The sequence below is a fragment of the Chiloscyllium plagiosum genome, unplaced genomic scaffold (genome assembly GCF_037043375.1).
Source record: "Chiloscyllium plagiosum isolate Xiang-an unplaced genomic scaffold, Cpla_swu_hap1 HiC_scaffold_36, whole genome shotgun sequence".
In the NCBI taxonomy this organism is placed as follows: Eukaryota; Metazoa; Chordata; class Chondrichthyes; order Orectolobiformes; family Hemiscylliidae; genus Chiloscyllium; species Chiloscyllium plagiosum.
In genome coordinates this window covers 5,667,607-5,692,511 of record NW_028270174.1, presented here as the reverse complement: position 1 = coordinate 5,692,511, position 24,905 = coordinate 5,667,607, and the positions used below count along the sequence as shown (strand labels likewise).

At 40.0% G+C, this 24,905-nt stretch overlaps 1 protein-coding gene across 1 annotated transcript in view; it reads left to right on the top strand.

The window, feature by feature from the left end:
- Positions 1 to 21,909, top strand: part of metap1 (methionyl aminopeptidase 1) — a 34,480-nt gene extending 12,571 nt beyond the window's left edge. Inside the window, exons 3-11 of the mRNA XM_043674450.2 lie at positions 3,448 to 3,557; positions 4,882 to 4,942; positions 6,578 to 6,669; positions 8,086 to 8,169; positions 9,947 to 10,085; positions 10,545 to 10,676; positions 12,032 to 12,175; positions 16,795 to 16,860; positions 17,903 to 21,909. Coding sequence (XP_043530385.1) covers positions 3,448 to 3,557; positions 4,882 to 4,942; positions 6,578 to 6,669; positions 8,086 to 8,169; positions 9,947 to 10,085; positions 10,545 to 10,676; positions 12,032 to 12,175; positions 16,795 to 16,860; positions 17,903 to 18,069 — 995 coding nt within the window. The 3' untranslated portion in view covers positions 18,070 to 21,909. The remainder of the gene's footprint in view (positions 1 to 3,447; positions 3,558 to 4,881; positions 4,943 to 6,577; positions 6,670 to 8,085; positions 8,170 to 9,946; positions 10,086 to 10,544; positions 10,677 to 12,031; positions 12,176 to 16,794; positions 16,861 to 17,902) is intronic.
- The last annotated feature ends 2,996 nt before the right edge of the window (positions 21,910 to 24,905 follow it).

The window sequence follows — 24,905 nt, the reverse complement described above, 5'->3', positions numbered from 1 at the left end:
GCGCTCTTCATTTGAAAGGTCGAGGCACTCTCCTTTGTACTCTGGGTCTAATATCTACTCCTCTGTCAACCTTAAAAAACAAATAGATCATCTGGCCTTTATCACATTGTGTTTGGGAACTTTCTGTGCACAACTTGGCAGTTGTGTTTCTTCCATTACACCTGTGATTATACTTTGGAAGTAATTCAATGTTAAGCACTTTAGGACATATCACTGTCTTGAAAAGTGCTGTTTGAATGCAGTTTTTCTTATGGACCTGGAATATGAGTAGCAGATAAAACTGCTTAGTTCTGAGTACTGTGCGTGTTTGATTTAAAATTGTACATCCATTTTATATCAAAAAATGCAACCTATAAGATATATAAATGTTTATCACATTTATATCAGTTGGTAAACATGTTCTCAGCAACTTCAAACCACACCTGAATAGCTCAAGAACATACAAATGAAAAGTGAGGAAAACAGGTAGACAGGCCGACAATGAGGAATAGAACAAAGAAAGAACAAAGAACATTTACAGCCCAGGATCAGGCCCTTCGACCCTCCAAACCCAAGCCGATCCAAATTCACTGCCTAAACCTATCACCCAATTCCTAAGCACTTCTATCCCTCTGCTCCCCCCCACCTACTCATGCATCTGTCCAGATGCACCTTAAATGAATATATTGTGTCTGCCTCTGCTGGCAACACATTCCAGTCACCTCCCACCCTCTGTGTAAAGTACTTTCCACGTGTATCTCCCTTAAACTTTCCACCTCTCAACTTGAATGCGTGACCTCTTGTTATTGAGTCCTCACCCTGGGAAAAAGCTTATCACTATCCACCTTGTCTATACCTTTCCTGATTTTGTCGACCTCAATCAGGTCCCCCCATAATCTCCTTTTTTCTAATGAAAACAATCCTAACCTACTCAACCTCTCTTCATAGCTAGCACCTTCCATACCAGGCAACATCCTCGTAAACCTTCTCTACACCCTCTCCAAAGCGTCCACATCCTTTTGGTAATATGGCAAATAGAATTGTATACAGTATTCTAACTGCGGCCGAACCAAAGTATTGTACAAGTTTAACAAGACCTGCCAGCTCTTATACTCAGTACCCCATCCAGTGAAGGCAAACATACTATATGCCACCTTGACTGCTCTGTCCATCTGTGCAGTTACCTTCAGGGTACATTGGACCTGAACTCCCAGATCTCTCTGCTCATCAACTTTACCCAAGGCTCTTCCGTTTACAGTATAGTTGGCTCTAGGATTAGACTTCCCAAAATGCATCACCTCACATTTGCCCGGATTGAACTCCATCTGCCATTTCTCCGCCCAACTCTCCAGTTATCTATATTCTCCTGTATTCTTTGATAGTTCCCCATGCTTTCTGCCCCTCCACCAATCTTTGTGTCATCTGCTAACTTACTGATCAGACCAATAATGCCCACTTCCGTGCCAAACTTCTATCTCTAATCTCAACATTCTTCATGTCCCTGTCCTTAGTGAATACTGAATCAAAGTAATCATTGAGAATCTCACTCATTTTCTCAGGGTCAACACACAACCTTCCTTCCTTATCCTTTAGTGGACCAACCCTTTCTTTAGTTACACTCTCGCTTCTTATATATGAATAAAAGGCCTTGGGATTCTCCTTAATTCTGCTCGCTAAAGTTATTTCATGACCCTTTTTAGCCTATTTGATTCCTCGCTTAAGATCGGTTCTACTCTCCTGATATTCCTCCAAGGCCTGTTCTGTTCTTAGCTGCTTGGACGTTATGTACGCTTCCCTTTTCCTCTTGGCTGGTCACACAATTTCTCCTGTCATCCACGGTTCACAAATCTTGCCTTTCCTATCCCTTATTTTCAAAGGAACATGCCTATCCTGCACTATCTTCAACCTATCTTTGAAAGCTTCCCACATATAAAATGTGGACTTCCCTTCAAATAGCTGTCTCCAATCTACATTTCCCAGCTCCTGCCGAATTTTGATATAATTGGCCTTGGCCCCAGTTTAGTACTCTTCCCTTAGGACCACTCTCATCTTTGTCTACGAGTATTCTAAAAATTATTGAATTGTGGTCACTATTTCCAAAGAAATCCCCCACTGCAACTTCTACCACCTGGCCTGGCTCATTCCCCAACACCACGTCCAATATGGCCCCTTCCCTTGTCGGACTATCGACATACTGCTGTAGAAAACTTTCCTGGACACTCCTTACAAATTCTGCCCGATCCAGACCCCTGACATTAAGCGTATCCCAGTCAATGTTGGGAAAATTAGAATCTCCCATCGCCACTACCCTGTTGCCTCTACATCTTTCCATAATCTGTTTACCTATTTGTTCTTCTACCTCACACTCACTGTTGGAAGGCCTGTAATACAGCCCCAACAATGTAACTGCACCCTTCTTATTTCTCAGCTCTACCCATAATGCCTCACTGCTCAAGCCCGCTATAGTGTCCTCCTTTGTGATACCATCCCTGACCAGCAATGCAACTCTTCTCTCCCCCTTTACTTCCTTCCCTGTCCTATCCAAAGCATCTATGTCCTGGATGCCAAGGAAAATTCAGTAAATGTCAGGGCGTCCAAAAATGCTGTGCATAAGATGAGTTACTTCTTGAAGTGTGTCAGTATTGTACTGTCTCAGAGTCTGCTCTTCAAATTGCAATGTGGCATTTAGCCAGATAATTTATTTTGGTTGTTGGTTGAAGGAATAAGTATCTCACCAGTTCATCAAAGAGAACTCTTGAGGTTTTCTTGGGAGAGATGGTATTGGGATTTCATGTTTACCTGAGGGGGCTGACCACCACTGTTTAATGTTTCATCTAAAAGACAGTGCCTGTAATAGTGCAGAATGTCCTGCAGTTCTACACTGCTGTGTCAACTAGATTTTGTGCTCTGGAACAGGCTTGAATTCTGAAACTTCTGACAGGAAATGAATGTGTAACAGACAGAGTGGTTTATCCCTTTTCGTTTCTAACCTGTCGAATGCAATCTGGATGTTTAGCAACAAGGTTTAGCCATTTCACTTTAAGCAAGATAACAATCTGAGCAATTAGGGATGGGCAATAAATGCTGGCCTAGCCAGAGACATGCTTAGCGACTATCTTTAGGATCTTGAATACTTCAGCCAAACTCATCCTTTTTAGTGCTTCATTGCAGCTCGCATGCATGTCACAGGTATCAGATGGACACTACAAGATACCCCCTTTTTCTCAATACAGTATTTACAGGACCAATGGGCTGAGTGTTAGACTGATGGGGTCCACTTTAATTAAACACCAAAAGCAAAGTGCAGCATTTAGGACTTGTGTTATCTCAAAGTTATGATTTTGTAATTGAGATTCCTCCCACAATGAACCAGCAAATAAAACTAGCATGGAAAATGATTCTGAAATGCTGCATTATAGAAAATGAGTCTGGTCAATGAACACAATTATAACTTGTTTTCCATTACAGAAAATGAAAAGTCTAAAGAAGAATCCTCCAAAACTGAGAAAGATGAAGTTAACACTGATCCCTGGCCTGGCTATCGATACACTGGCAAATTGAGGCCGCACTATCCATTGGTACGTTGAAGACTAATTTTGCTTGAGTAGTTGACAGCACATTTTGGCATCGTGACTTCTGGAACAGTTTTATGTTGAATTAAAGCTGAATCTTTAGTGAACGGACAGGAGGGAATCAAACTGGTTATAGACCGAATTTCTGCTTATGCAGAACAGAAGTAAGCCATTCAGCTTTTTAAACGTATACCTACTTGTGGTACTGTGGCTTTTTTAGTACTCTTGCCTTCTAAAAATGTAAAACTCATAATTTTGAAATTTTCAATTGACCCCCAGCTTCAACTTTTTGAGGTAGAAAATTCCAAATTATCACTTGTCTTTGTGTGAAGAATTGTTTCCTGTCTCCAACTCATTGCTCTAATTTTACGTTTATGGACTCTGACTTACCAGTGAAAATAGTTTCTCTCTGTCTATCCTATCAACCCCTTCAATCATCAAAAACACTTCAATCAGATTACCCTTTAATCATCTATATAGATAAAAGAGAATTAAAACTTAGTTGATGCAAGTTGCTCATGAATTAACCCACATAAGAACCCATTTAATAATCACGGTAAGTGGAAATCAGTTTACTGAAAGTTGGATAAAAGCAAATTACTGCAGATGCTGGAATCTGAAACCAAAAGAGAAAATGCTGGAAAATCTCAGCAGGTCTGGCAGCATCTGTAAGGAGAGAAAAGCTTTGACAAAGGGTCAGTTAGACTCGAAACGTCAGCTCTTTTCTCTCCTTACAGATGCTGCCAGACCTGCTGAGATTTTCAAGCATTTTCTCTTTTGGTTACTGAAAGTTGGAACCTTCCTAACTGGTGTTGGCATGATGTGTTATTTCCCAGCTGTTCATTGGTTGTACATGTCACTATAGAGAAGTATCAACCATATAAAAGGTTTCTGTCTAATATCTTTATCCTTGTATGTCCTCTCATGTCCTTGTTGCTCTGTTATTTGAAGAAAGACTACCCAGTGTTCTACTACAGAAAGCCAGTTGAAAGATTTAGCTGGAGCTAATCTTTAAAATGTTCTATATATGTTTCAGAATTAAAAATTACTCCCAACCCAGAACTACAAATTATATTTATAGGAGCTGAAGTGAATCTCTAGTTAATGCCCACAATCTTCACACAATTAAAAACTAATGTATAATTAACAGAGAGATATTTCCAGAATTTGGAACAAGCAATGAAAATGTGAATAGTAAGTAACATGGTGAGAATGTTGACTTTTTAGCATGGACATGAAAAGAGAGGTTTCATTAATGTATAATTTCCAAAAGTGTAATCAGAAATTTGAAGAACGTATGCCAATATTTTGCATTTTCTTTCTTGCCTAGACCGTCATGAGACCTGTGCCAAGTTACATCCAATGGCCTGATTATGCTCATCATCCTTTGGGTATCTGCCATTAATTTTCAAATAATGGATGAGTACTTATGTAATCTAAAAGCTTTCTTTGGCTCAAAGCTTGAAGTTCATTACTGATATTAGTGTAATTACAGTGAGAGAATTTGTTGCTACAAAATACATTCATCATTATTCCTAAATTTCTGTGTAAAATGACTAATCAGCAGTCAAGCATGCATTACCCTTCAGATTAAGGGATAGGCATGCTTATAAGCTGGTCTCTCATTCACCCAGAAGAGTGTTCAGTGGAAGTGATGCGACATGTATGAAGGGAAAATTGATGGGAATGTGAACTCCATTGTCCAGGGTACCTTAGTCAAAGCATTACATAGAACATATAGTGGAGAAACAGGCCATTCAGCACAACTAGTCTATGCTTTATATGAGCCTCTTTCCACACTACATCATCTCACCCTATGTGCATAATGTGAAGGGTCTACAAGGCTCAGTCCTCAGACTTTCTTGTTTGCCGTTTCTCCACACTGAAGAAAATCAGAACTGTCTCACCCTGGACCATGCTGTATGTGGATGATGTGACCAATCGTTATTTAAAGTGTGGAAAAGCTACAAGCAAGTATAAGTCAACATCGAAAGAAAATAGCAGGTTAAAAATGTGTGGTAAGAGCTGCCTATCCCTGGATTGCTCATTGCAGACCAATTAAGAGACAGTGGCACTGTGACTGACACCAGAATTCAGGTCCCTAAGTTCAATTATCCAGCAAGACAGCAAATGGCAGAGGAAAGTCACACACTGGATAACTGCAGCGTAGAATAAGTGCAGACTGGCAGTCGGCATTCTTGGCAATCAAAGATTGCCTCTCTGGCTAAAGTAACAGATCTATAAAGACCTGTCTATGTCTGGCTCTGTTGTAAGGTGGTGAGACCTAGTCCTTAAAGAGATCAGACGATAGAAGGCTCACTTTGCGGTATGAGGACATTGAGGTAGATTCAGCTTGTCTTGAAGAGACCAGGCCTGTAATGACAACATCCAGGAGAAGGACTAAGTGATGAGTGTCCAGGAATGCTCAGGAAAGGACACGAGGAAGGTATGGCACTTTATCTGAAGGTTAGGATGTTAGAATGGGCTGTCCCAGGGAAAAGGAAGACCAAGAAGGAGATAGGTGTGAACCAAGTCCCCACCTAATGGGGAAAAGGGAGAGAAAAAGGAAGTTGTGATGTCCCAAAAGTGCACACATACCAAGACATCCATCCTAACACCTTCACTATGTTAAAAGCATTTGAAGTAATTCCTCAGTCTTTGAGATTTCACCTGTTTCTTGATGGTAATAACTTTTCAGTTCTTACATGGATGTTTTAAATGTCTTTACACCTTCACCTGTGTGTGTGGGTCCCTGAGGTAAAATAGTGACCAGAACTATGCACAGGACTCCAACCAGGTTTCTGTACAAGTTTGCACATATATACTTCCCTTGTTAATTTGAATACTCTTAAAATCAAAGCCTGTGTCATCCTTTGTTTTCAATGTCAGTAACCTGGGAGGGTGGATGGAATTTGTCCATCATCATCATCATGCTATCAATCTTATTATTAAGTACTGGTTGCATGTTTTTGAAGAGAAATTTAATATAATTAGCTTTTAATTTATGTTTTGTGCTCTCATTCAAGGTGTTTCTGAATCAGAGCAGTCCTTAAAGGGAACTTCTCAAATCAAAATTCTGCCACCAGAGGACATAGAAGCAATGCGGGTCGTATGCAAAGTGAGTTGCCAAACTTTGACTCATCTTCGATGTAGTTGAGTTTGTATAGAAATAAAACTCAATATCTCACTGACTACTTTGGCTGCAATCCTGAAATGAAAGTCAACCCACTCCCCATCCCTAATCTATGTTATTTATAAAGCAAACCAGTTTATGGAATACTCTACATACTCTTAATAATGGAAAGCTGCTGTCCTTGAATGTTGCAAAGTGGTCAATTGAAATGAGCTCTTCTGCACCACCTCTCTTAACAACTTGGATTTATATGACATCTTTAACATATGAAAAGAGTTTTGTGACATTTCAAGACAAATTTTTACAAAAGCGTTGGGTAGGTGTCTGAAAGCTTGGTCAGTTTAGTTTCAGGGGATGCCTTAAAGGGTGAGTGAGAGATAGAGAATTATAGAGCTTTAAGAAGAGAATTTCATATTTGGATTTCTTGGTAGGTGAAGGCTGATCCTCATTGATGGGGTGATTAAAATCCATTTGGACAAAGAGCCAGAATTAGCAAGATGTGCAGATATGGAGAGAAGGAAGGGTGAGGCATTGAGAGGATTTCAAAACAACAATGAGAATTTCCAAAATTATTTTGCTCAAAATATATATTTGAAAGTTCTTTGTACCTGCTTTAGGGTCTTATATATTAAGCTGAAGACTTAAAATTTTGTCAGGATTCTAGCCCAGGAAATTATAGCCTATGTGATAATTGGTCTTGTTTCAAATGCCACTGGCAATGTACAGAGATGAAAAACTTCTATCCACAACAGGCTCTCAGCTGTAAAGTCACAGAACACTACATGTTAATGTTTCCAAAAGGGTTTTCTTCTTGCACTGAGAGCATTTATGTGATGATTGGTGCTAATTGTAAGACTATCTCCTTCATTCCCATTTTAAGTAAAAATTGCAGCACATACATGGTGTGAGGAAAACCATTATTAGAAGTCACATTAAACATCCATAATAAGATAAAATACAAGCTCTTAATCTTTTCCAGGACTGGCTTTGAAAGCACAAGTTTTGCACTATATTTAGCTTTTAGTGTGGAAATTTTGCGTAAGTAGATGTATTTTATCAATAAGTCATCAGAATAGATCCTTTTTTATATCAAAATGGTGAAAGTTTGCTGCTAGTGTGCAGGCATGAAAACGGCAAGTGGGACATTGGTACAGCAATGGCTTTCATTCATGTAGACCATTATCATTATAAAACATCCCACAGGGTACTGGTAGGAACATTACACTCTACTGTGATTTCATAATCCCTGACTAATTAAAATGAGAAAGTGATAGCCATTTTATATTTTATATGGACCAGACCTGCAGCTGGTGAACGTGCACTTATACCTATTATATATTTGAAATGTCTTATTTGTTGGAACTTGCCATCTAACTTTAAACGGTTCTATTTGTGTTGCAGTTTGCCCGGGAAGTACTGGACGTTGCTGCAATGATGGTGAGGCCAGGGGTAACAACTGAGGAGATAGATCATGCTGTTCATCTGGTATGATGGTTCATATGGTTCATCTTAAAATAAAAATGAAACGTAAATAACCAAAGTTGAGCAAACTAACCTTAACCTTTGAAGCATCATATTTTATACAAAGCCTTGACCTTTTCCTCAAGGCTTGCCATTGATGTACAAATCAATACTTGAGGAAGAGCAAGTTTTTCACTGACCTACTGTAATTAAAATTGGATAATAAATCATTATCTTCTTTTACTCTTTCTTGCCTCCCCCTCTTTCTGAGCTAAGAGTATTTTCCATTTGAGTGTCAGGAGCTCTGAGTAGTAGAATACTTCAAGCTTGTTTACTGATTTGATTAAATTTGCTAATGTAACACTGCCTTTATATTATGGTGCAATGCTCCATTACTGTAACACCCATGAGTATCTAATGATTTCATCTTAAATGGGAATGTAAATATTATCCAACAGCTCTGCGGACAGTTTTAAAGTTGCAGATTACAACATCCTTTGTGTTTCACTTATTTCAGTCAGAAGCAAGTGAACAATCAGATGTAATTGTGTATTTACAGCTGCCAAATTCCCTCTGGTTGTCTGGGTTGTAGGTTGTAATTGATAGCTTGAATAAAGGTTCAGATCAATTGGCGACACGCAGGAGGAGTGTTTTTGTTGTTAGTGTTGCTCGTGTTATTTTGGACATTGTGTACAGTCAACAAATTGTTTTCGTAAAAGCACCTGCTTTAAATGGTGAGAACTGTAATGTCAACTTTTAACCTTTAAATATCATCAGTTGTATATCTGATGATATTTAGCAAGTTCACCTTTGACATTGTCCTCATTAACATTATTTTGCCTTAATGTTGGTAAGTTAATGTGGCTTGTACCTCATTGAGCACTGCAAAACTGATTTTAACGCTGTTTCCCATATGCCCTGATTGGCCCCAATAAGATATAAAAGAGACCTAACGGGCAACTTTTTCACACAGAGGGTGGTGCGTGTATGGAATGAGCTGCCAGAGGAAGTGGTGAAGGCTGGTACAATTGCAACATTTAAAAGGCATCTGGATGGGTATATGAATAGGAAAGGTTTGGAGGGATATGGGCTGGGTGCTGGCAGGTGGGACTAGATTGGATTGGGATATCTGGTTGGCATGGATGAGTTAGACTTGAAGGGTCTGTTTCCATGCTGTACAGCTCTGACTTTGACTCTATATATAAGAAATAAACAAATATGAAAAATTGTTGCAGCTCCTGCATAGATACTTGAACATCATTCATCACTGTAGTTTGATTTCTTGGACATATTCCTATTTTTGGCCTAACTAATCTCCTAACCATGTCAGTAATTGTTCTCAATTCCATGCTTTAGTTTTGCTTTAGGACCATTATTTGGAATCTTTGAGGGTGTTTGACAAGTCCATAAGACCTACTGTATATCCATTCTTCTGTCTACTGCATCAGCTACTTTAATTAAAGTTTGATGGATCAACACATTCAGGATATTTCTCTAATCCACTCAATTATCTCCAAATTGATAATTCTATCCCTATTCATAAACTCCAAGAAATACTTTGGAGTGGAATCTCAAGTAGTGAAATTGGCAGGGGATCCGGAGATGAATTTATCGAAGCTATGTTAGCCACAATAATGGGTTGCTTACTTACAATTTCTCAAGTGTGAACATAGTCAAAGATTAAGATGCAAGGTAACTATTTTTGCTTGTTTGGTGAAGACTGGCATTTAAAATTAAATTTCTGTAGTCGAATTGATCCAGATCTGACTGTGAGAAGCTAACCAGTGTTCTCTTTATTTAGGCCTGCTTAGCACGCAATTGTTACCCATCACCACTAAATTATTACAATTTTCCAAAATCATGCTGTACTTCGGTAAATGAGGTGATCTGTCATGGAATCCCAGATGCACGGCCATTGCAAGAAGGTGACATTGTTAATGGTGAGTAATAACACAGCAAGAGATACTGAGTGTGTGGGAAGATAACAAAAGAGCATCGACTTACATAGTGCCTCGTTCTGTGTCCCAATAATCCAAAGTATTCTTTCTGCACAGCCCATTCAGTAAAATTTGTTATCAAGCACTCTGTTTACTGGAATGCTCCACCAATCAGAGATTCCAGTATCCCCTCCGGGGTCACTGATGCCATATGCTATATCAATGTTACTAAATCTGAAGTGATCGTAAGAGTAACTTGTAAAGATTCCGGTACTTTTCCTTCAGAACAGAGACAAAGATGGGCTCCCAGGCTCTGCAAGTTGCAGTAGATGTTAAAGCATGTTTTGATTACATTCCGACTGTTTACCATAAATTGCAATGGGTTAACTGCTATTTTGAGTTTACCTAACCACTCTATTCTGACACATGGTGAGTAATGGAAATGTTTGTATTTTTTCGCAGTGGACATTACAGTTTACCGCAATGGCTTCCATGGTGATTTAAATGAAACTTTCTTTGTTGGTGAAGTTGACGAAGGCTCAAAGAAACTGGTGCAGACTACCTATGAGTGTCTGATGCATGCTATAGATTCAGGTGAGGAAATGGGACTTAAATGTTCCATCTTTGAACATAGTGTGTGCAAAGACAGAACTCTTGTAAGACTGAGCACATTCCTCATTGGGAGTATCCTCAATATTAACAACCCTCCAAAAAAAACATAGAATTTACAGCAAAGAAGCAGACCATCTGGCCCAACCATGCGAGACTGATATTTGTGATCAACTTTAGCTTCCTCAATCCTCATCTAACTCTATCAGTGTAACTCTCCATTCCTTTATCCCGTATTCACTTCAAACACTGCCTGTATGAGTTCTACACTTTCACAAGTCTCTAGGTGAAGAGGTACTCTCTGTTGAGTTTCTCAGTCTGTATGTTATATTGAAAGCCCTCAGTTTTGTTCTTCCCCATAAGTGGCAACAGTCTGTCTCTGTCTTTTTTTAGATTACATTTTTTTTAAGATTACATTACAGTGTGGAAACAGGCCCTTCGGCCCAACAAGTCCACACCGACCCACCGAAGCGCAACCCACCCATACCCCTACATTTACCGCTTACCTAACACTACGGGCAATTTAGCGTGGCCAATTCACCTAACCTGCACATCTTTGGACTGTGGGAGGAAACCAGAGCACCCGGAGGAAACCCACACAGACACAGCGAGAACGTGCAAACTCCACACAGTCAGTCGCCTGAGACAGGAATTGAACCCGGGTCTCTGGCGCTGTGAGGCAGCAGTGCTAACCACTGTGCCACCGTGCCGCCTTCTCTTATCATTTTCTTGAAAGAATCCGTGTCTGTCAGACGACAGGCTTTGCGCTATTACAGCAAGAGAGGACCTTGCTAAACGTGCCAAGCCAGGACTTCTGTGTGGCTAATCTCTATCACTGAATCCTCAAAATAAAACCCATATGGAATTGTGGAGAGACGCAGACACTGCCACATGCCACTGAGGAGTGGGCCCCTCCTCAGATCAAGTGGCAGACTAATCACCTTAGATTCTGCAAGTGAGAAGCTATTGCTTGGCTTTGTGAATCTGCATCTGCCAAATAAAATTAAATAAGCTATTTTTAAAGAGCTCCATTAGATTAATCTGTCCACTTTCTCTTTTTGAGAGAAATCAGCCTGTTCATCCTTTCCTGACAGATGTAACCTTGCTGCAATCACCAGCAGAGCTAACAAATCATCCTAACAATATTTATGTTGGTCACAGTCCACAACTTTGCATCCAGGTTACCTGAGCAATGAGGTACATTGTTTTATACTAAAGTTTGTCTACCAGATCTACTTGTTTGAGTTCCATATCTCCATATTACAATTTCTCCTTCTGTTTCTTGGCTTGGTACATTTTTTTGTAACAAATAATTCCATCGCAATATGTTTACTTTGCAGTAAAGCCAGGTGTTCGGTACAGGGAATTGGGTAATATTATACAGAAACACGCACATGCAAACGGATTTTCGGTTGTTCGAAGCTATTGTGGACATGGTATCCACCGACTGTTTCACACTGCACCCAATGTGCCACATTATGCCAGTAAGTCATGCCTGCTTAATCTTATATAGGCGAAATTCAAATGCTTGCTTTCATTACTGTGTTTAACCTTCTTTAGAGATGTGCTCAGTGACTGTTTTTTAAGAAAAATTTCTAAGGTCTTTTCCATCCCAGTCTGACCTATATTCTTAACTCTCCACCAACCTGATGCAAAATTGGTTTTCAATGAATGTCACAGAGGCGTGAATAAATTTTAATTTTTACTGTTGAGTGAAGCACGTGATAGACCCCTAGACCATCTGCTTTCTCTGTTAGCAAGATGGCTGAGCAAATCGTGTATGTACTGCTTCACTCTACGTAATCTCATTTTATTTGTGTGACAAAGTACGCGTTATGTAACTTTGACTAGTGAAAGAACTGGTTGGGGATATGCAAACTTTAACCTGGCATCTGGAGTGTACTGCCTGAAAGGTTGGTAGAAGCAATGAATTTCAAAAGAGTAGTGGATAAATATTTGAAGAGAAAAAGCTATCAGAACTATGGGGGGAAGAGCAAGGGCTAATTGAATCATTTTAAAGTTAAAAATCACACAAAGCCAGGTCCTAGTCCATCAGGTGTATTGGAAGCACTAGCTTTCGGAGCGCTGCTCCTTCAGTTAGCTACCTGATGAAAGAGCAGCACTCTGAAAGCTTGTGCTTTCAAATACACCTGTTGGACTAGGACCTGGTGTTGTGTGATTTTTAACTTTCTCCACCCTCGTCCAATGCCGGCTACTCCACATCATGGTCACTCATTTAAAGAGGCAGCAAAGGGATAGTGGTTGAATCGCCGTTGGTCCTTTGTCATTCTATGATTCTCAGATCCTCGTGCGCAGAAAGTTTTCAGTGCAGTATTTGCCCTCAGGTTAATACTTGGCTCTTTCAAGCATCCAGCAGTCCTCTGATAAAATAATGCAAGCTATAAATGCTAATTTGTTGCCAGTAAGACCTGGAGCGTTATCTGTTCCAAATTTGCAGGACAATTTTATTTTTATTGCAGTTGAAAACTTGACTAAAATCCGTGTGTGGAAAGTCGACAAAGAGCAAAACTCATGAACTTTATAAGCATGAAATATTATTGACTTAAGTCTCACCAGGAAATTACTTTAACCAGAATGTTTTATTTTAAATTTTAAGCATGATTTGCAGTTTATGATATTTTTTGTGGTTTTGGCTGAGTTTTCAGGTAACCCAAGTCAATTAACACCTGTATGTTGGTGCTTTATTTCACCTGTGACTAATTTACAGATGGCACAGATGTTCCTAGATTTAGTTTTCGGTGAGAGCAATTCAAAGTAACTTTCTCCCAGCTTAATCTGATTAATTTCCAAAGTAAACATGCTGTGCTTTGAATATTCTTTCTGTAATGAATTAGAATTAGAATTCCTACAGTGTGGAAAAAGGCCCTTCAGCCCAGCAAGTCCACACCGACCCTCCAAAGAGTAACTCACCCAATCCCATTTCCCTATTACTCTACTCATCCCTGAACACTGTGGCCAATTTAGCATGACCAATCCACCTAATCTGCACATCTTTGGACTGTGGGAGGAAACTGGAGCACACAGACACCGAGAGAATGTGCAAACATCACACAGACAGTCACCCAAGGCTGGAATCGAGACCAGGTCCCTGGCACCGTGAGGGAGCAGAATAGGTGAAAACTGCTCATAGTATTCTAAATTGTGATCTAAGTCACTTTTTTTTGACTATTCCTGCATGGTTGCTGTTTCAATATCAGATAAGCAGGAATATCATGTTCACACGTCATTTTTTTTCAACAACTGATTCGATATACTGAGTTTCAAAATTTGTGTTCTGTAATGTTTTGCTGCAAGATTGTAGTCTTTATTTTATTTATTTTGATCTGCAGCAACTGGTATATAAAAGATAGGCCCTGTATAATTTTTGCAGTTGCTAATGTGAATAAGAACATCAGAACTAGGTCCAGGAGTAGGCCGTCTGGCCCTTCGAGCCTGCTCTGCTATTCAATAAGATCATGGCTAAGCTTTTCATGGACTCAGCTCCGTTTACCCACCTTCCCTCTGAAACCTTCATTGTTCAAAATTCCTTCATTGTTCAAAGAATATCTACCTTAGCTTTAAAAACATTTACTGAAGTAGCATCAACTACTTCACTGGGCAGGGAGTTCCACAGATTCACAACCCTCTGGGTGAAGTTGCTTCTCAATTCAATCCTAAATCTGTTTACCCTAATTATGAGGCTATGCCCTCTTAACTTGTTTCACCTGTGGAAACATTTTCTCTGCTTCTATCTTATCTATTCCCTTCATAATTTTATATGTTTCTATAAGATCCCCCTTCATTCTTCTGAATTCCAATGAATATAATCCCAATCTGCTCAGTCTTTCCTCATAAGCAAACCCCCCTCAACTTCGGAATCAATCCTTTGCACTCCCTCCAGTTCCACTACGTCCTTTCCCAAGTAAGGAGACCAAAACTGCACCCAGTACTCCAGGTGTGGCCTCACCAGCACCTTGTACAGCTGCAACATAACCTCTCTGCTTTTAAACTCAACCCCTTTAGCAATGAAGGACAAAATTCCATTTGCCTTCCAAGTTACTTGCAGAACTATCTTCTGTGATTCATTTACAAGGACACCCAGGTCCCTCTGCATAGCAGCATGCTGCAACTTTTTACCATTCAAGTAATAATCCTTTTTACTCCTACCAAAATGGATCACTTCACATTTATTAGCATTGTATTCCACCTGCCAAACCTTTGACCACTCACTTAAAGTATTTGTGTTCCTCTGAAAAGTTTCCCAGTCCTCTGCACATTTTGGTCTGTCACTCATCTTAGTGTCATCTGCAAACTTTGACGCACTACATGTGGTTCCCAACTCCAAATCATCTATGTAATTTGTGAATAATTGTGGTCCCAGCGCTTGTCCTTGAGGCACATCAATTGATTGCCAACCAGTTATCCCCACTCTTTGCTTCCTGTTAGTCAACCAATCCTCTATCCATGTTGATACTTTACCCGTAACACCATGTATCTTTATCTTATGGAGCAGCCTATTGTGCAGCACCTTGTCAAAGTCCTTTTGGAAATCTAGGTTCATCACACCTACTGGGTCCCTGTTGGCCACCGTCCTCGTAATGTCTTCATAAAATTCCAAAAGAGTAGTTAAGTGTGACCTGCCTTTCATGGACCCATGCTGTGTCTGCCCAACGGGACAACTTCTATCTAGATGCCTTCCTTGATAATAGACTCAAGCATCTTCCCCACATTCCTGATGAAGAGCTTATGCTCGAAATGTCGATTCTCCTGCTCCTCAGATACTGCCAGACCGGCTGTGCTTTTCCAGCACCACACTTTTTGACATTGATTATTCCTGTCTCATTACACAGGACCAGATCTAGGACAGCTTTTTCCCTCATCAGTTCCATTACATACTGTTCAAGAAAACTATCACGGATACACTCAAAAACTCCTTCTCAACGTTACCCTGACTGAGCTGGTTCAACCAATCGACGTAGATTAAAATCCCCCATGATAATTGCCATTCCATTTTCACAGGCATTAGTTATTTCATTGTTTATTGCCTGTCCCTATGTGATGTTATTATTTGGTGGCCCATAGACTATAGGCTACCAGTGACTTTTTTTTAACTAAATTAAAGGCACCAATTTTTTAATGAAGGAATTTATTAGAAGAGCATACAGAAATGTTTAAGGCAAGTCAAGCAAGCCTGATAGACTGGTTAGTAAGATTAGATCACATTGGGATCCAGGGGAAGCTAGCCGGTTGGATGCAAGTTGGCTTGAACGTAGGATTCAGAGGGTGTGGTGGTAGATGTTTGCTTTTTAGACTAGAGGCTTGTGGCCTGCAGTGTACCACAGTACGGGGTCTACTGCTTTTGATCATTTATATCAAAAGGATAAACATGAAAGGGTTCAGAAAAGATTTACAAGGATGCTGCATGGGTTGGAGGATTTGAGCTATAGGGAGAGGCTAAACAGGTTGGGGCTGTTTTCCCTGGAGTGTCGGAGGCTGAGGGGTGACCTTATAGAGATTTATAAAATCCTGAGAGGCATGGACAGGGTAAATAGACAAAGTCTTTTCCCTGGGATGGGGGAGTCTAGAACTAGAGGGCATAGGTCTAGGGTGAGGGGAAAGATATAAAAGGGCCCTAAGGGGAAACTTTTTTCACACAGAGGGTGGTGTGTGTGTATGGAATGAGCTGCCAGAGGAATTGGTGGAGGCTGGTACAATTACAGCATTTAAAATACATCTGGATGGGTATATGTCTAAGAAGGTTGTAGTGCTGGCAAATGGAACTAAGTCAGATTGGGATGTTTGGTCATCGTGGGCAAATTGGACCAAAGGGTCTGTTTACATGCTGTCTATCAAATGTGATACAGTGCAACTTGTTGGTCATGAATCTTTCTTCAACTCCACCACACTCAAACCTAATCAGTCATCCAAAACCCAGGCATAACGGAAGCCAGGGCACAAGCAAAGAATCTTCATAGAAATTCCTGTCTGACTACCCAGTAGTGAATTTCTGTATAGTGGCAGATTTCTGTGAGGTCTCCGTCCAACCGTTGACTATCTTTGTAAGAATGCGATTGAGAATTTAACCATGGATTTGTTGTTTCAGAAAATAAAGCTGTTGGAGTGATGAAACCTGGTCATGTGTTTACAATTGAACCCATGATTTGTGAGGGTAAGATGCTAATGCCTTGTTTCACAAAGTTTTATTTAATTTGTACCGAGTTGGTAGAACAATGGAATGCTATGCAAATTTATTCTGTTTACATAAAAACTTATAAAATGGCTTGAAAACTATTGTCTCTTTTGGGAACATTCTCAAGATACAAGAAAGTCTGAATTAAAATAGCAACTTTTGTTGCATTATTCTAAAATGTTAACATTTGCTAAAGGTTAATAATATCTATTTTAAAAAAATAAAAACCAAGCACAGGTTCATTTCTGTAAGAATAGAACTGGGAAACTGGTGAGGTCATATTACACTGTATCAGATCTTAGTTAAATCATATTTTGGCAGCTGTCCATAATTTTTGTCTCCAAAAGATTGAAAGAAAAAAGGATTTGTAGAAAGTGAGAAAGAATTGACAAGAATTGGAGCAGCACCTTTATCGGGAGAGAGTGAGAGACTCCCATGTAGGCGGAGAGTAGAGCTGGTGATGCACTTAAGAATTACGTTAAAAATCACACAACACCAGGTTATAGTTCAACAGGTTTAATTGGAAGCACTAGCTTTCGGAGCGACGCTCCTTCAACCACCACCTGATGAAAGAGCAGCACTCCGAAAGTTAGTGCTTCCAATGACACCTGTTGGGCTATAACCTGGTGTTGTGTGATTTTTAACTTTGTATACCCCAGTCCAACACTGGCACCTCCGAATCATAAGAATTAAGGGTTTCCCATTTAAGTCCAAGGTGAGAATTCTTTTCTCCTGTTACTCTGTGGAATTCTCTCCACCTGGAGGCTGTGTCATTAAATAAGTGCGAGACCATCTTGTGGCAGAAAGTGGAATTGAGGCCAAGCCAGGTCAGCCATGACTTTATCAAATGGTGGATCAGGCTTGAGGGATTTGAATTTCTTTAATGTCTTGTATTTGTGCATGATGGCTGAATATCTGCCTCTTGTGTTGTATCATTCACTGATTTGCTACAGATGTATTTGTAAATAGTTTGATGTATTCACAATTTAAAAAGAACCCTATTCTGTTTCCTGCCTGTCAGGGGCATGGCATGATGAGACGTGGCCAGACAGCTGGACTGCAGTAACTAAGGACGGCAAGCGTTCTGCACAATTCGAGCACACCCTTTTGGTTACGGAGACTGGCTGTGAGATCTTGACAAGACGTCTGGAGGACAATGGTCGGCCTTATTTTGCATCACAGTTGTAGCCCAACCTCCTTACTCTTGCACCTGCTGGCAACTTCTTGCTGTCTTCACCTGGAATTCAACAAATGCCTTAAGGCACTTGATTTTGTTTTGGTTTGGATGCTGCAAAGCACTGAATGCACAAACAGTCTGTTTGCAGTACATCATCTTGTCTCTTCCTCCCTCTCCCCAGAATACCTCTGGTCCCAATGGCAACTCTTTCTTGCTTGTATCTTAAATGTTTCTTATTTGAATAAAATTTGTGGCTTCTGTCTTTAGATTGTGAGCTATTATAAAAGAAAATGGAAATTGTGACTAGTTGCTGTAAGGTTAGTTGGTAAATGTCCTCCAAAAAATTGGTGTGGACATAAATATTTATGTTAAAATGACGGAAGAAGACACTACTCATTCAGAAGAGAAAAGGCATCTATTATAAACTTATCTGGCTGGAGATTCTTTCCTGATCAGATATAACTTGAAATACTGATTGTTCTGATGGAGAATATTCAATACTGTCAAAAACTTTTGCCTAAATTAACAGTTATATTCATTTTATGCCATGATTAGACAAGCTAACTAATTTTTAAATTAAATTTGTAAATGTCTTATTTTTTTTCCTAATTGTTGAAATGCTGGTCATAATGTTGGTTCAATGTCATTGACGGGGTTAAGGCTTGGGATCTGGGAATGTGGGATTTTGTGTTTCTTTTTTAAACCTTTACTTTCTTCTGGCCTCATTGCGGGACTTGAAAATCAAATTTAAACACATTGCCTGTATAGAAGACATTGTGTTACATCTAAAAAGCAGACCCTACAGAATCTTAAATCTACTGGAAAAAGCTGTTGTCTTTCTGCATTCCTGCACACTTCCTCCAGTTTTAACTTGAACAAAGCTGCAGACCAAATAGATTGGGGAAATTGACTCACTGTTTTCGGTTGATCTATTATTAGCCTCGTGGATAGCCACTTGTCCTTTGAGAGGTGTTGTTGGGAATTGGCTGGTTTGCACAGTGAAAAGATTAGCTTTGTAACTCTGCTGAATATCGCAAAATCTCTTGGAATCCTATGTGCACATTTGAAAGATTGGTAACTCCAACCCAAATTTAATGATTGCATGTTGGATGTGATGGAATGCTGTTGAAAAGGTCCCCCCTGTCATTTCTGTGCTGGCTTCCCTCTGTTGATGCAGCGACTCTCACTAAGGTATTGCACCATGGGCTCCTTTCCTACCCACTTTAATTCCTCTGGTTCTGTAAGTCTGTTTCTGTGCTGGAGTTCCCCTTACTGCTGGAGCTGTGTGGGTTACCTTGTCAAGTCCTATTCGTCTTATTATAATGGGGCTTAGAACAAGAAAGGTTTTGATTTAAAACCTTTTCATAAAACCAGTAGTGATGATAAGAGTTTCATCTGAAGGAATCAATGTCTTTGCATCCCAGTATTGAAACATAATCCTGAAGAGCTGTTTGTTTTAAAAACAGAGTGAGGAAGATCCATCTGGTTGAACTGTTGGAGTTAGCATTAGCTGCACCTCAGTGGGTGTTGTCACAAAGTTGGCAATGGTTAGGGGCTAGGTGTAGATGGTAAAAAATCTGATACGTTTGCTTAGGTTGGAACAACTGTATAACTTATTTGTTAGACCTTGGGAGCAAGTTTGGTCATTTTACTAGTTTGCTGCTGGGGTCCTGCCTCTGTACAATAAAAATATAAAGTTAAAAATCACGACACCAGGTTATAGTCCAACAGGTTTATTTGGAAGTCCAAGCTTTCAGTGCACTGCTCCTTGGTCAGGTAGCAACTCCTCTAGCTTCCTTTGAACGAGCAGCCCTCAAAAGCTAGTGCTTCCAAATAAACCTGTTGGACTATAACTTGGTGTTGTGATTTTTAACTTTGTCCACCCCAGTCCAACACTGGCACCTCCATATTATAATAAAAATATAAACCACCTTAAAATTCACTTTTTGGATGTGGGCAGCATTGACAACAGCAGTTGTTACCTCTCCCTAATTGCCCTGGATGCAATCTTAGTGGTGTGGACACTCCCACAATTTCTTTGAGGAAGCAAAGTCCAGGATTTCAACCAAGAAACATTGAAGGAACAGCAGCACAGGGCAGTGCTTGACTTAGAGAGGAACTTGTAGGCGGTGATGCTCCAAAGCCCTTGCCATTCTGAGAGTTAGAGGTCATTGATTTGGAAGGTGCTATGCAAGATGGTTTAATGTATTGCTGCAATGCATCTTGTAGCTGGTACACACTGCCACCAATTTGATATACTTAAACTGGTAAATGAAATGCTCATCAATGGCTGCTTTATCCTGGATGGAGTTGAGTTTCTTGGATATTAATATCATTCACTGAATCCTTATGTTTCTTTATTCTGTTCCTCCAACCGATTGCAATCCTCTGCAGCCTTGGTTAGACACGTTTATTAGGTTTCTGTTTGTAACTGACTATACTTATTTTAAATAGTGAAAAGTGCCCCTACGTTTCAAAATTTTGTTAGTTTGATGATCTTGGTAAAGTCCAAAAGAGAAATTGAACGTTTTCGTTATTCGTCATGTCATTTCAGTCTATGCTCCGTTTGATCTCCTATTGCCAAACTCTCAACACCTCAAACACCACCAACAACCCCCCCAGCCACCCCAACCCTTAAGTACTTGGAACCTTAATTGTGCCCCAGTTCAGTCAGTTCTGATCTGAGCATGGGACCTGATGAAAATCTTTCCATTGTGCAGTCTTGTACAGATAGATTTTTTTCTGGATTCATTTGTGTCTTTGAACTTCAGCCTTTTGTTCAGATGAAGATAGGATTGCCTTGAATTGCAGGATGTTTCCTGTAGCTGAGTTAAGTGTAATGTACCTTACCCTTGTCTAACTACAAAATGCAGTGCCTGATGTAATTATTTCCTACCTATGGCAGCTATAGCATGTGCATACCATTTTGAGTGTGATTTAACTGTAAGTGTAAAAATTGGGCTAAATATGTAATCTCTGTGGTGTAGGACTCTGGTGGTACAGTGGTAGTGACCCTTCCTCTGAGCCAGGAGGTCTAGTTTCAAATCCCACTTGCTCTAAGGATGTTATTACACATCTGAACAGATTAATTAAAGGCATCCAAAATCTCTGTCACAGTTTGGATACAGAAATTACGAAGATATATCTTTGCAGAAGATAACCTTGCTAAAGGGGTTGCATAGCAGTCATTATCTGAAATGTGGTTGGTATAGAGCTGGGTTCATTGGTTAAGTGATGAATTCTCGAGTGAGAAATGTCTCCATTAACACACAAGTAATTAGTGCATTTATAATTAGCCTTGTGTAGCAGTGATGCTGTGATTAAGGAATTTTGAAATTGGGTGTCTTTGTTCTGTAAATGGATACATGTGCTCTGTTCATGTCAGCAAACTGACAATGAAAAGGTACAAACAAGATTTTAATATTTTAAGCCAATAGTTGTGATTCTCAGGTTATATTTGTTAGTTAGAAGATAATTTTTTGTAATAACAGCATCAGTGGTCAAGCAAAGTGACCTTTTGTTCTTTCTGTCCCACCCTCTGTCCAAATCCTACAATTGTTTACATTAAGTTGCAAACTTCAAGTGCATCTAGTTACATTTTTAAAATTTGTTTTAGTCTGATTTCCTTCTCTCCACATGTCACCACAACCAGTTGTCGAATTTGCAGGGTTTTTTTGCATTCAATTCTTGGTGCTGAAATCCAATATTGTGATTGTTTCCTAAATTGCAGGTTGATGGCTTTATATTGGTATAATTAAACTATATTGAACAGATTACAAGAACTGCCATTGAAATAAGCCATGTTGAGTTTTATATAAACATGATGTGCAAACAATAAATGAGTTACACATTTTTGTATCACTTTTCTTAGCCTGTCTGAGAAAATACGTTTAGAAATACATTTTCTTATTTATCAAGTACAGGATCTCTGAATCCTTCAGACCTGCGGTATAGCAGGTTTCTTAGTATAGCATTGGCACTGATTATATATAACTGTTCCTCCTGGTTTGCAGTGGACCTCTCTGAATCTCCAGTTTGCAACCTTTCCCACTTCCCAGCACCCCCTATAGGGGTGGCACGGTGGCTCAGTGGTTAGCACTGCTGCCTCACAGCACCAGGGACCTGGGTTCGATTCTAGCCTTGGGTGACTGTCTGTGTGGAGTCTGCACATTCTCCCCATATCTTTGTGGGTTTCCTTTGAATGCTCCGGTTTCCTCCCATAATCCAAAGATGTGCAGGTTAGTGTGAATTGGCCATGGGAAATTGCCCATAGTGTTCAGGGATGTTTAGGTTAGGTGCAATAGTTGGGTAAAAAATATGGGGTAGGGGATTAGGTATGGGTGGCTTACTCTTCGGAGGGTCGATGTGGACTTGTTGGGCCTTTTTCCACACTGTCAGGATTCTAATTCTATTCTTAACCGAACTTGCTGTACGGGAGACTCTGAATGAGCAGCGAAAGACACCTTCAACTTGATTCCCATTTTATGTTTTAAGTTTGTGAAGCTTGATGCAGAGCTATAGCTCATCACCAGAACTATTGCTCACACTGAGGGGTTTGGGGATATTTGGTGCGAGGGTGGCTAAGGAGGTTCAGCAACAAGAGAAAAGATCAGAGAGCAGGAAAGCCCACTTCAAGGTGGTTAAGAAACATCTTGTGTCAGACAACACTTGTAATGCTAAACGAGGTTACAGGCCCCTTTAACTTATATCAAGTCAATGTTAAATGGGACTTAAGACAGGTGAAGCCACTCAATCCATCAAATGTTGCCATTTAACAAGATAATGGCTAATCTGGTTATAGTCTCCATTCCAAAGAGCCCTGCACCCGTTTTTCAAACAACTCGACTTCTCTGATTACATTGCGAATGTTCAATGGCCAGCCTTTCTGAAGATAATGCCACAGACTACCAAACTTCAGAAAAACAATTCCCATCTCCCTTTTAATTCTTTACCAGTTCTAGTTTTCTCCACAGGGGGAGCCTTGTGCTCCCAGTAGCCACCCAATCCAGTCCCTCAGCGTTTTCTGTTTCAAGATCGTCTCTCACTCCAATTGGTATAGTGACCATTCATCCCAGAAATCACCTTCCTCTGGACTGTTTGAAATGCAACTATCTATTTTTAAAATAAGGACAAACTGCTGTAATTGTACAATTACATGAACAATTTTCTCATCTTAGTCCTGCGTAACCAATCCCTTTTAATGAAGTGTGCGTGTGTGTTCTGGACTCCCAAGCCAGTGGCATCAAATTCCTGACATCTATCCCGTTAATGCATTTCAGGATCTCTTTTGTTTCAAGTAAAGCATCTTATCCCCTTTTTCTGTACCTGTCTCCTGAACTTCAGCAAAGTTGATTTATTGGCTTGCTGATGCAATGACACTCCATCATCCCTACTGAGATCAATTGTCTCCCAGCATCAGGACTGTATACTAGGAGTTTCCTCGGAATTTGTATGCAGACCAGCTTTGTGTTTTAACCAAGATGAAAGGTTAATTTTTTACTCAACTATTGCTGCAAGTTAAACTAATTAGTAGTCACTAATTTACATCTTTAAATAAGAAAAGCTACATACAAAACCTCCAACAATTGCTTGCTTTCTGAATTGAGAAGGTTAAATCAGTTTAAATTCCTTCAATGGCTTCTGTTCAAAGACTTGTTCCTACAGGTTATGTGAAGATTCTTTTAATTGGTGTAATGTTGCAGGATGTGGCTCTTCGTCACCTGATTCAGCAGTCCTTTAGATGGCTTGGCCTGGATGATATCTGATTTTGAGCAATTTCTGTTTCAAGAAACTGTGGTCAGCTTTTATTATAAAGACTGGAGGGTGGCTAATGTGCCGTTATTTCAGAAAGGGTGCAAGGAAAAGCCAATGAACTACTGACCATTAGGTGTAATGTCAGTGGGGGTAAGATGTTGGAAGGGGATTCTGAGAGACTAGATCTGCCTACATTTAGAAAGCCAAGAACTGATTAGTAACACTCAGCATAGCTTTGTGCATAGAAAGTTGCATCTGAAATTTGTTTTTTTTTGGAAGAGGTGGCCAAGCAGATAAAGGCAGAGCTACAGACAAAGTCTGCATGAATTTTAGCTAGGCCTTAGACAAGGTTCTGCAGGATAGACCACTTTGTAATGTTAGATCACATGGGATCCAGGGAAAGCCAGCAATTGGATACAAAATTAGCTTGACAGTAGGAGAGAGGATGGTGGTCGAGAGTTGTTCAGACTGGTGCTCTCTGACCAGTGGTGTGTTGCAGGATCAGTGCTGGGTTCACTGCTGTTCATCATTTATTAAAACGATTTGGATGAGAATAAAGGAGGCTAGGTTAGTAAGTTTGTAGATGACATCAAAATAGGTGGTGTACTGGACAGTGAAGAAGATTTCCTAAGAGTACAATAAGATCTTGATTACTGGGCTGAGGAATGGCAGATGTTGCATTTCAGTAAGACAGACCAGGGTAGGACTGGGAGTGTTGCTGGACAAAGAGACCCAGGGTGCAGTTACATAGTTCCTTGAAAGTGGCATCACAAGGAGACAAAGTGTGAAGGCATTTGGCATGCTTGCCTTCATCACTCATAGCATTGAGTACAGGGAGTTGAGCAAGACATTAGTACGGCCACACTTGGAGTGCTGCATACAGTTCTAGTTGCCCTGCTACAGGAAGGAGGTTAGTGAACTGTAAAGGCTGCAGAACAATTTAAGGATTTTACCTTGACTTGTGTTGGAACCAAGGTTTGAGTTATAAGGAGAGAGTGGATAGTCAGTTTTTTTCCCTTGAGCATCAGAGGCTGTGAGATGACTTTATAGAGGGTTATAAAATCATGAGGGGCATCGTCAAGTTGAATAGCCA